Below are 12,089 nucleotides of genomic sequence, written 5' to 3'. Positions count from 1 at the left end.
GGGACAAGGCAATCAAACAGCTCCGATGATTGCAAGTTGCGTCAATGTTCCTTGGATCCCTTTATTATTGCGATTGGAAAATTTTCTCATTTACATTATTATTTAACATTTTTTGAATGCCAGTGCTGCTCTTCACATATGGCCTGTGTAGAAAGTACATTGTATCAGCAATTAACAAATCCATAATGCCAACCGCCCCAATCCAAAGTAAGCTGCGTAGATGAATGAGTCTGCAAGCAGATGTAAGAGGGCATGAATTCTAAAAATTCTCTGAAAAGGCATCCAAAGATTCTTTGGGGAGATGTCTTTAGAGCCTATGTTCGGAGCCTATGTAAATCATGTGGGTTAGGATTTGAGGCGCTACCAATCAAACAGAACTCGCTTTTCTCCTCTGTTGCTCTAGCAGGGCCCATAAGTCAGTGAGAGCTTCCATCTACCCAGCCACCCAAGACAGAACTTCAGAAGCCATCCTAAACTCCTCCATCATAGCGTGCTGTCACAATTCAAGTCCTTTCCCTATTAAGCAACTGGAGTCCCTCCATTTTGCCCTCTCTTCAATGCCATTGTCAGGGCTCAGGACTCTACATCTCTACCCTGAACCACAACCACTGGCTTATCCAAATATCTCTCCCCACTTAATCCCCGTCACATAATGATTCTTCTTATTTCTCATTTGTTTCTTTTCTTGTGGATGCTTACCAGCAGTGTAGGGGGTGTGGGCACTGTTTCTCTCTCTCTGTCTCTCTCTGTCTCTCTCTGTCTCTGTCTGTCTCTCTCTGACTCTGTCTCTCTGTGTTCCCCCCCCCCCCCCGCCTTGGTCACATAGTACACACACACTTATGTGTGGTGCTTTTTAACTCTTCTTTCCCCAAAGAGGAAAAACAAGACTATGTAGCAGAAATAGCAATTTGTGGAGCTCAGAGCAGAGTAATTTATACAGCAGCAAGTATGGATGGTACGTTCTTGTTCTCATACATTGACACAAGGCATTGTTTTAGTTGGGAACATGAATACATCTCAGATTGTTTTCCCAGCTCGGCATAGGTTTTGTCGCTGTACATAGGTGAGTCATGTTCTCTAAATCCTAAAATTAAAAATGTAAAAACAAACAGACAAATAGGACAAACAATCTCTAGTGGAGATCCCAAGCCAATTTCACATCCCAGATAACTGAGGAAAATTTTTCTTTGGTGCTTTTCTCTTTTGAACCATGCAAGTCTCTTTCGGATGGAAACTTGCCCCCATGATAACAATAAGTTTTTCCGACTCAAACGTGAAACCTCATGAAATGTATTGAATTATGTATTTCTTTAATGGCTGATAGAAAACTATCCAGCAAAAGGTTTTTTTTTAACCTAAAAGTCCAACAATGTGTCTTTATCCTCATCTGTGATCATTGAAATCACTGAGTCAAAACCAGACTTTGAAATGCCCTACCACTTCAGCAGAGAGGTTAAAAACCTAAGAGCCCACATGACACTGGCTTGACCAATCAAAGGTCTGACACATATTTTACTCCAAGGTGAAACCCAAAGCTTTTATTGAGAGTATTTGCCTAGAAATCAACCCATCTCTTCTCTTATTCTTCAGAGGGGGAAAAACTATCTGTGAAGTACAAAGTTAGGAAGTTGGTGAAGCTGGTCCTTTTCTTGGGAAAAATGCACTTTCCCACATTTTTCTATCATTTCTCTAATCATTTGTTGAATTCTTGCTTCATTTAGTACATGGACCAAGCTTGAGCCACTTTGATTATCTTGAGTGCCAATAGCATCCACATTTTTGGTGACCATCAGTAGAAAGAAACTTATTAACCACTCCCTCCCTTGTAATAGGGCAAATGAACCTCCTCACATTTTAACATTATGAGTACATGGTTAGATAAAATGTACATAAGTCAAACTCCCCCTCATTAGTACATAGTTGCTCCCTTAAGCTTCTTTTTTAGAAACTTCCTAATATCTAATCCCAAGAAGCTGTAACACACACTTGTTATGGTGTAGAAACTGCTTGTTGTTGCTTTCCATCTTACTCTTTGTGATACAAACACTTTGATATATTTGTTTTAGCAGCGTGTCTGAGCCCCAGGGCACCAGGGCATAATTAGAAAAGGCCTGGGCTAGAAGGAAAAGAGAAGGAAGAGTGAGGCTGGCTTTCATAATGAAGCAATGACTCTAGGATGTGAGAGTCCTAATTATAATTTATAATGAACCTAGGATTATACAAACCATCCACATGAGCAAGCAGGGATGTCTCCTTTTGCAGGGATAATGCTTTGGTGCGATCTTGAATTTGTAGTTATTAAGTGCTTGAAACAGACAAAGGAAAAATGTTCCACCCCAGGATTAAATTCAGAGGTATCACTGTAAAAATCGGAAGGATAAAGAATTGTCAGGAGAAGTTAATTTAAAACGAAAAAGTCAGAGGGGGAAGAGTGTTTGGTGTGAGTGTCTTCTACAGGGAACTTTGCAGGAACATGTGAAATATTCTGTCCTGTCCTGGCCCTTTAAGTTCTCATGTTTCTGGGCTGGAACAACTCAGTAGCAAGTAGGATTCAGTTACCATGCTTGTTTAAGGACATTTTCATGGATCCATAATGCGGTCTGTAGGCATGCATCCATTTGGAGAGAGAGAATATATCATGTTTACAGTGCCTGTACCAGCATATGTGGACATTTGCATTTGGAGATGGAAGTATATTCCCTCTTCAGCTGGAGTTTTACCCCTTGCTGGTATGCTTAGAGGCTTAAAGCTGGTTGTGTGCAGTGTGGTGGACCAGATACTTTTTCCTCTTCTGTTAAATTCATCTGCTTCTTTTTTACACCTGGGTTCTACACTTAATCACCAAACAGATGTAATATCAAAACATATTAATCACTGCACTCTTGGAATTAATTTTGTCTGTGATCTTCTTGAAAAGACATCTTTACCTTTCTAAAGAAGGATTTGTGGCCCGGATTTCAACATGATATGGAAAGTCATGCTCACAGGATAATTAAATGTCAGGAGTCTGTGTGCTCACCTGCATGTGTAATGACAGACAATTTAGTGATTCCAGAGAGGTCAGGTTCTTGTACAAAATATTATATCTTTAAGTAGATCGTTTGCACTTAATTTCAAATATCAGAATAAGACAGTTTGTATAAAAAAAAAAACACTCAGCACTCAGTTGCATTGAATTCATTCTACAATAGACATTAAGCTGTAGCTCAAAATTTGGGAGAAAAGAAGAACAATTTGCATATCTACACATCAAAGGATGAGTAGCTTGGTTATGATCGTTTCCATTTGATTATCTATATATGTATATAGGAAGGAAAAAAAGAAAAATGCAACTCTGGATGTATTATTGTTTGTGACATGGCTCAAGATGGGAGATCGTGAGGAGAGTAAAGATGACAGAACTGGTGCTAACCATGGTGACAAGGGCTTGAAGAGCAGCCGACATGACATCTTTCCTCTCATGCTGCCGAAAATGTCAACTTTGTGAAGGACAGTGAGAAAATGGTTTGCCGAAAACTTGAAAGGTGGATTCCAGAGATGTGCGCCATGTCACATACGATATAGTCTACTCAGGCCTCAGAGACCCACTTCTGGCCTCAGCCATGGCCTGCAGGTGGGAAAGCTTCCGGTCTTCAGCTTGGCTCCAGAAATGACTGCACTTGACCTGCATATTGTCTCAAGTTTGCAGGATCATGATATACGAGAAGTGAGTTGTTAGCCAGTGTGCAGTTAGGTAGAACTAGAGACCAGGGCCTACTCTCTCTCTCTGTCTCTCTCTTTCAGTCTCTCTCTCTGTCTCTGTGTGTGTGTGTGTGTGTGTGTGTGTGTGTGTGTGTGTGTGTGTGTGTGTGTGTGTGTGTTCCTAAAGCTAGGTTCAAAGGCATCCACACTTCTACTAAAATCAGAGTATAAGGAAGGAGTATGCGCTTTGTGAGTTTGCATCATGTAAGTAATAAAACTTACGTAATCAAAGGGAGTTTTTTTGGGATAATATTGAGAAGAACATAAGGAAAAGCAGGGTAAACTGGAGCTAATTAAGAAGTAGTAATATAGCCACAAGCCAGTGGCTCACACCTGTAAGCCTAGCTACTCAGGAGTCTGAGATCTGAGGATCATGGTTCAAGATCAGCCTGAATAGAAAAATTCATGAGGCTTTTCTGTTAACCAGAAAAAAGCTGGAAGTAGAGGTATAATTCAAGTAATAGAGGGCTAATGTTGAATGAAAAGCTAAGCAAATGCATGAGGTCCTGAGTTCAAACCCTAGTAATGTCACAAAAAGAAAAAGGAGGAAAAAGAGGAAGAAAAAGATGGGTAGGAGGCAAAGGAGGAGAGAGAGGAGGCAGGGGAAAAGGAGAAAGAGGAAGAGCAGGAAGCAGCTGGCTGGCAACAATGCTAAAAAAGCAAAGACTTGAGGAATAGCCATGGTATAACCCCTCTTGTCACTGTATTTGATTCCAGTGTTCCTGAATCTTGTGTATACATTTTTCTAATTTGGGGAGGGGAAGGGAAATAACAACATGCTGAAATAAGAATACAGGTTGACCCAGTGTAACGATGAGATGTACAGGACACTATGTTAAAAACAAACTTTACAACTTTGGGGGGGGGGGGCAGGGAGGAATTGAGGGAGTTGAGGAGGTGGGAGGGAGGGAAGGGGTGGTAGGGGGAAAACCAAGGAGGGGTAACAATGCTGGACAAGAAATGGACTCATTACCTTGCTAATGTAACTGCAACCCCTCTGTACAGTATCTTTACAATTAAAAATATATACTTAAAAAAAGGAAGGAAAGCTGGGTGCCGGTGGCTCACACCTGTAATCCTAGCTACTCAGGAGGCTGAGATCTGAGGATCAAGGTTCAAAGCCAGCCTGGGCAACAAAGTCTGTGAAACTCTTATCTCCAATAAACCACCAGAAAACCGGAAGTGGCGCTGTAGCTCAAGTGGTAGCGTGCTAGCCTTGAGCTAAAGAGCTGAGGGACAGTGCCCAGGCCCAGAATTCAAGCCCCACAACTGACAAAAAAAAAAAAAAAAAGGAAGGAAAGACTTACTGAAAAGCTTTAAAAAAAATGATTTGAGGAATAGGACAGACATGAAAAAGGAGTCTCCTAGACGGCAGAAAGACATATCCTACCCTAGGTCTTTCTAGCTAAAAATTTTAAATTCCAGCTTTATCTTTCCTCTCTTCTCATTTTCTGCTACTTCCTACGTGTTAAAAATATTGACAAAGAAATGACACAAGACACAGCCAGTTTCTTGACAATTTTAGTAGCACTCTCTTGTTTGTAGGAGAAAAAAAAGAAAAAGCACATAACGTGGCCTCTGTGAGCTAAGACAGTTCTGCTGTGATGGTTTGGCAGCCGGGGTTGCTTGGCTGTACCTTGGAAACGGTGCAGATATCTCTTTGGAAAGAATTGGAAGCTTAATAAGTAGACCGTGTACCCTTGCAGTCTCTGGATCCAAATTCCTTCCAAACTTAGGAAGCTGAGAACCCTAAATCAAAAATACTCTTTCAGCTAGGCCTGGTGGTAGATGCCCATAATCATGGGTATTTGGGAGGTAGAGGTAAGAGGTCAGACCAAGGAAAAGTTATGGAGACTCTTACCTGAATAGCAAAAGGACTAGAAGTATAAAGAACACTTGCTTAGCTAGCATAAGGTGTTGCTTCAGTCCCTGGCAGATCCTGTGCTAAGGTTTCGTCTGATTTTGTTTTTCCCCCTCTAGAAAATGGTTCATAATATGTGGCCCTGGAGCCAGCAGTACCAAAGAACTTGTAAGAAATGCAAATTCTCAACCCCTAGCCCAAACTTGAAAGACTCTGAGTGGCGCCCAGCCAGCAGTCTAAGTTATCACAGCCCTCCAAGTGACACTGAGGCATGCTCAGGTTTGAGAACCACTGCCCTAGGAAAAGGTACACATTTCTACTCTGAAAACCAGTGGTCCCCAAAATACTAGCCAGGAATGCCTCACTCAGCAGCTAAGCCTGGCTAGTTAAAACTGACACATTACAGAGGGAAGGAAACTCCCGTGTGACAGTGTTTCGTTTTGTTTTAATAGTGAAATCAGTTGAAAATTGGATGTTTGTGCTTTTAAACTAATATGGTAAGAAGTCTTTGACAAATGATAGTTCAGGGGGAGAGGAGGTCTCTCATCCTCAGTGTCTTTCCTGCCACCAACAGCATTTCAAAGCAATTCTAGCAATTGTAAAGAAATTTGCAGTTGATGTCCAAAAATCACAATTTATTTTATTTTTTATAGTTAAGTAGTTGTTTAAAGGAATTTTGACTCGGCATGACAGTTTATGAATGCAATGCATCACAATTTGTTTTATCACCTTGTTTTGCTGGTGAACTCTGTACTATACCTTTTACAGCCTGAGTGAGGTTAGTTCGTTTTACTAAAGCTATATACACTAATATAGGTAATCAGGAAGCAAAAATAAGGAAACTGCAGCAGGATTATTTTAGTCATTTGCTTTTTTTTCCAATAGTGAGATTAACTGTTTGGAAGAAAATCCACAAAAAGAAGTAAAAGCTGTGCTCCTTTTTATTTTATTTATTTTATTGTATTTATCTGGCTTCGTTCTTTTTTTTGGGGGGGGGGGGTCCGGTCGTGGGGGCCTGAACTCTGGGCCTGGGCGCTGTCCTTCAGCTCTTCAGTTCAAGGCTAGCGCTCTACCACTTAAGCCACAGCACCACTTCCGGCTTTTATCTTTTTGCTTATGTGGTGCTGAGGAATCGAACCCAGGGCCTCAGGCATGCAAGGCAAGCGTTCTACCACTGAGCCACCTTCCCAGCCCCCTCATTCTTCTTTATTAACAGAAAATAAGTACAGGCTTCTCTCTGATGCCTTTTATGGTAGCAATAGAATCTGAACTCAGAGCCTCATACTTGGTAGGCAAGCAGATACTCTATCACTTGAGCCATTCCACCAGTTGTTTGTATGCAGTAGTTATTTTCAACGTAGGATCTCCATTTTTGCCCAGGCTGACCTCAAACCATAATTCTCTAGTCCTGCCTCCCAAGTTGCCAGTAACCAGACCCATGAATTATACCTTCTGATACCTTTAATAATTACAAATGTGAATCATTAGAACAAAAGACAGAAAGTACAATCAAATGTCATTTTGTAATAATACCCTGAATAGTGAGAATTAGCCAAGAAGGTAAGATACATATAAATGTTCAGTTCTTATCATCTCAAACACAAATGAAAAGGCTACCAGCCTTATAATGCTTCTTACATAATAAATGAAAGATCTGATTAACAGAGAAGTTTCTCTTTTAATAAAGGCCACAGATATCTCTGGGCTATCCCTGCTAAATGGTGTTGACAATTTTGATTTGATCTGTAAGCCCCTCCCTAAACTATAAATTACATTTAATAATATTTTTTCTCTGGATTAACCTTATATTAAGAAACAAAATGATTTTCCCCTAGTCAAGCATGCACATATAATATACATGCCAGTTACATGTGTGTTCAGTGAATCAGCAAGCTGAATTTTGAGTAAAGAAAAAACTGGGAGAAAATGAAGGAAGGGATGACATTGTTCAAAAAGAAATGTACTACCAGCACAACTATGTTTATTGCAGCCTTATTTACCATAGCTAAGATATGGAACCAACCCAGATGCCCCTCAGTAGATGAATGGATCAAGAAAATGTGGTATATATACACAATGGAATTCTATGCCTCCATCAGAAAGAATGACATTGCCCCATTTGTTAGGAAATGGAAAGACTTGGAAAAAATTATATTAAGTGAAGTAAGCCGGCCCAAAGAAACATAGGTCCCATGGTTTCCCTTATTTGCAATTACTAGTATATGTCTGAGTCAAGCAGAAAAGGTCAGATAAGTTGATGTTAGGGAAATGAACCCTAAGATATGTATTCAAATGTTTTTTTCTTTCATGCGATTGTTTCTAACACATTTATAAGATTATTTCTTTGTTGCTTTGTATGTCCCTCCCCCACAGTATCACCCCTGATTTGATGTTGTTATAATTTGTAGAGGGGAAGGGAAAAAACAACTTGTTTAAATAGGGATACAGGTGGACCCATTGCAACAATGAGATGTACAAGTCATGATGTCAAAAACGAACTTCACAACTTTTCTGTGGGGTTGGAGGGGGGGGGAGGATGGGAAGGGATGGGAAGGGGAAACAAAGGAGGAGGCTACAATGCTTGACAAGAAATGTACTCATTATCTTGCCCGTGTAATTGTAACCCCTCTGTACAGTATTTTCACAATAAAAAAAAAAGAAATGTTCTCATTACCTGACTTATGTAACTGTAACCCCTCTGTACATCACCTTTACAATAAATTTTTTAAAAAAAGAGAAAATGTAAATGCCAGAACTATAACTTTCAAACATGGTAAGTAACTAGAGAAAGTCTGACATGGATTGTGGGGGCCAAATCCTGGTATTTAACTCCAGGATTATAGATTGAAAAGTAAAATAAAGCCAAAAAACCTAATAAATTTTGAAGTAGTGTTGAAATTCAAAATTGGAAAACATGCACTGAGATTTTTCTGGGAGTCTTGAAAGCAAGGGCACATACCCCTGTATTTCACAGCCTGTTTGGTATTTGACATTTTAACTTGTTTCTTACTGTGAGTTTGGATTCATGTGAAGAAATAGACTGAACAGGATTTTACTCTTCAGGGATGGTTTTGTGAGGATGAGATTGTTTTCATTTTTAAATAGGATCATTTTTATTATTTGAAAGCTGATCTTTTCTGCAGTCAGACTGGTATTAGTTAACTTCTTAGGGTTCCTTGAGAAGGCCTATAAATAACAACCATTTGTTTGGTCTCATCATGACTCACATTTGCAAACTGAGGAATGTTCCAGTGGAAGTTGCAGGGTGACAAACCAATCTACGAACTAGTTCAGCCAGTCATCAAAACAAGTCACTAGAAATCAGGGAAATGAAAGGCTTTGAATGGGTCAGATTATCCTGTATCTAATTTGGCGCGTATAAATCTGGGCTATAAATAATGCAACTTCACTTTATATCTCCAACTTGAATGGCCCCATAATAAACTCGGGTGACATATATGTGTACAGCGGTGACACAGAACAATGAGAATATTGTGATTACAATGCAATTCATCATGTACACATTCCAGTGGCTTTCTCTGTGTTCCAATGGGTTATTCACCAAAATTGGAAGACATGTAGTTTGCCTTTGCAATTAATACGTGAGTGCATAAATTAATCTGAAATATAATTTGAGCCGTTTAAGAACATTTAACACGGAGTGAGACACTGTGTTGAGGCATTAATTTTCATAGGAATTGATGTGCCTAGTTCAGGAATCCAAACTAGAGCTAGTGAGCCAACTGAGTGGTCACCTTAGCTGAGGAAGATGTCAGTTGTCACTGGCCCAAGAATACCAGCCAACTGTTTTCAGCTTTCAAGGGAAATCAGAAATTACAACTGGATTATGTAATTTTCCTAATTTCAAAAACACAATATTGGTAACTAGGGCAAATATTTTAGGAAGCTATAAACCAAACAGAGCAGTGTAAGAACTGGACTTAACCTTCACGGTACCACCTGGTACATTTCATCATTTGATAAGAAATGAGTTACAGTTCTGCAAATGTCTGCAGAATTTCTCTAACACAGCCCATCCACTTTAGAAGCCTGTCTGGAATGGCAGGGCTTCTCCTCCAGTCACAGCAATCAAGGTGGCTGTCACTTCTGAAATGGACAAGTTCCTCCTGCTACAGATTTGATTAGAGGGTGTCAGCCTACAAGGTTCCCATCACTTCAAAACGTGTCTTCTTTCAGGCCTGATGGGATTGGAACAGTGACTGTTGAAGAAAAGGAACGCTTTGAAGAAATCAAGGAGAGACTCCGAGTTCTGTTGGAAAATCAGATTACTCATTTTAGGTAAGGATCTGGGGTCTAGGGGCATATGTGGAGGGTAAGAACTGGGGGAGGTGGGAAGGGGACACAAACCAAGGATTTCAGTTTCCCAAACCTCTAAATCTATCAGAGATACATGAAACCATTAGAAAAAGTTGAATACAAAAGGCAAGCCCCACTGGTCAGGGTTCTGCAACAGCGAGCCTACTTCAGATTCATAGGTACATTTCATTTCAGTCTTTGTATGAGCTGACTCTGGTTATCAGGGCAAGTTTAATGCTATGCTTTTGGATCAGAGACCCTGAAATAGGCACTTAAAACAGGTCTTTATAATAGCTCCTATTTATTAAACAGTTTCAATATGACAGTTTTTTTTTTCCTATAGGACTGGAGACTGGGGGGAAAAAATCTATTAACTCATGTTTTATATCTCAGAACCTGGTAAGCTTAGATAGGTGAAGTACTGTGGACAGTGTTTTGAAGGGCTCGACACACCCTAAAACAGCACTGCAAATGATAGTGGCACCCAACATATTGTTCTTTGTCTCACCCAAATCTTCCTTTTCCATGGAGTGAGATTTTTGACAAACAATGCCTTCTTGTTCCTATACTACATGTAAGAAAAAAATCTACAACCAATCGCAGGAGATTCAATAACAATGAAAAAATGCAAACTAGGAAGGACAGTTCTCAGGATCATGAATGTGTTCTAACTGTATTACTCTAGTTCATACATTTATCCCATGGGGCTTACAAAACTGTATTTTAATTTTAGTCTTTTTTTTTAGTTCTGGGCTCTATAATAATATGTAAGGTAACATTAGCACGAACTAATGAGTCTTCTTCACAATAGAAATCTAAACAGAGCCTTATGTCATCACTTGAAGTATTCTTTTCTGTTGCAGACATTTGCAGAGTCCTTCTTTAGTCATTATTCACACATACACATATATATATTATATACACACATATAGGGTGTGAATTCAGATTAACATAACACAATGTGACAAAATAAAAAGCATTTTCCGCTCCTCAGCAAGAGTTGCTATAGGAATCTGATTGCAGCATATTTCCTGCTAAAAAGTAATCAATTTGGGCAACCTAAAGAATTTCTTTTTCTTTTTTTTTAGGTATTGCTTTCCATTTGGTCGGCCGGAAGGTGCTTTAAAAGCTACTCTCTCACTCTTGGAAAGGGTAAGAATAAAAGCAAAAGGCCAAGGAAGAGCTAGATATGCCATGATTGTAAAGAAATATTATAATCGAATGACCTAGTTTGTCATTTTCAAAGGATATGTTTGCCATTTATCAAATGCCATTATAAAAGTAAGAAAAGACATTTTATCTCCAGACATCCAAAAAGATCTTTATGGCCCTTCCCTGATTTGTGACTGGGCTTTGCCCTCCGTGCTGCGCATAGCTTTTCTTTTCTTTTCTTTTTCGGTTTTCTTTCTCACTGTGGCACTTTGTAAGTTATAAGAACTCATTTCAAACTTGAAGTAGTAGAGAAGTAGAAATGAATAATAATGCACGGTTTGAACTTTCTTAATCATCCCTTTTCCTTCTTTCTGCCGGAAGGTTTTGATGAAAGATATTGTTACCCCAGTGCCACAAGAGGAAGTAAAAACAGTCATCCGCAAATGCCTAGAGCAGGCTGCTCTGGTCAACTACTCACGCCTCTCTGAGTATGCCAAAATCGAAGGTAAGGCTCCCATTGTCCCAGTTTTTAATTGGCATTGGTATATATCTCCCTGGGAAAGTCTCTGTCTTTTCTGCTGGGCAACAGAAAACAGTGCTGTATCTGAGTATGTTAAGCTAAAACCTGAAAGCACTTGAAATGTGGAACCTTCCTTGGCCTTGACTGAGAAATAAATGAACAAAAAGACCAACAGAAGCTCAGGAGACAGCCTTTGTAAGGGCAGATTATCGACTAAGGGGTGTGATGATGAAGATTCTTCGGAGGGTTTATGTTGCCCCTAAATTTCTGCTCTGTGGCTGATGCTTACCTATGAAGGAATTTGGTAATAATCAAACACTTCCTTGAAGAAGTGGGAGAAGAAGCAGTCTGATTGATGGCTGCTGCTGATAGCACTGGAAATATTTTTAAAAAGAAAGAAAAAGACTTGAGTGATACAACTTCAAGGCACTGCTTACCTCTTTCTTGTCTCTTTGGGAGTATTTGAAATTTGGTGTCAGGTTAGTGTCAAGCCCTCTC

The 12,089-nt window shown here is 39.7% G+C and overlaps 1 protein-coding gene across 10 annotated transcripts in view; it reads left to right on the top strand.

Moving 5' to 3' along the window:
* Nucleotides 1–12,089, top strand: part of Cadps (calcium dependent secretion activator) — a 445,968-nt gene that overhangs the window by 319,809 nt on the left and 114,070 nt on the right. For all 10 annotated transcript variants that reach the window (XM_042679880.1, XM_042679874.1, XM_042679881.1 and 7 more), the window contains 3 exons: nucleotides 9,800–9,901; nucleotides 11,008–11,071; nucleotides 11,453–11,576. In XM_042679880.1, the coding sequence (XP_042535814.1) occupies nucleotides 9,800–9,901; nucleotides 11,008–11,071; nucleotides 11,453–11,576 (290 nt within the window). The remainder of the gene's footprint in view (nucleotides 1–9,799; nucleotides 9,902–11,007; nucleotides 11,072–11,452; nucleotides 11,577–12,089) is intronic.

Source organism: Dipodomys spectabilis, unplaced genomic scaffold (genome assembly GCF_019054845.1).
Source record: "Dipodomys spectabilis isolate Male_0828 unplaced genomic scaffold, ASM1905484v1 ptg000054l, whole genome shotgun sequence".
In the NCBI taxonomy this organism is placed as follows: domain Eukaryota; kingdom Metazoa; phylum Chordata; class Mammalia; order Rodentia; family Heteromyidae; genus Dipodomys; species Dipodomys spectabilis.
This window is presented reverse-complemented; position numbering and strand designations above follow the sequence as displayed.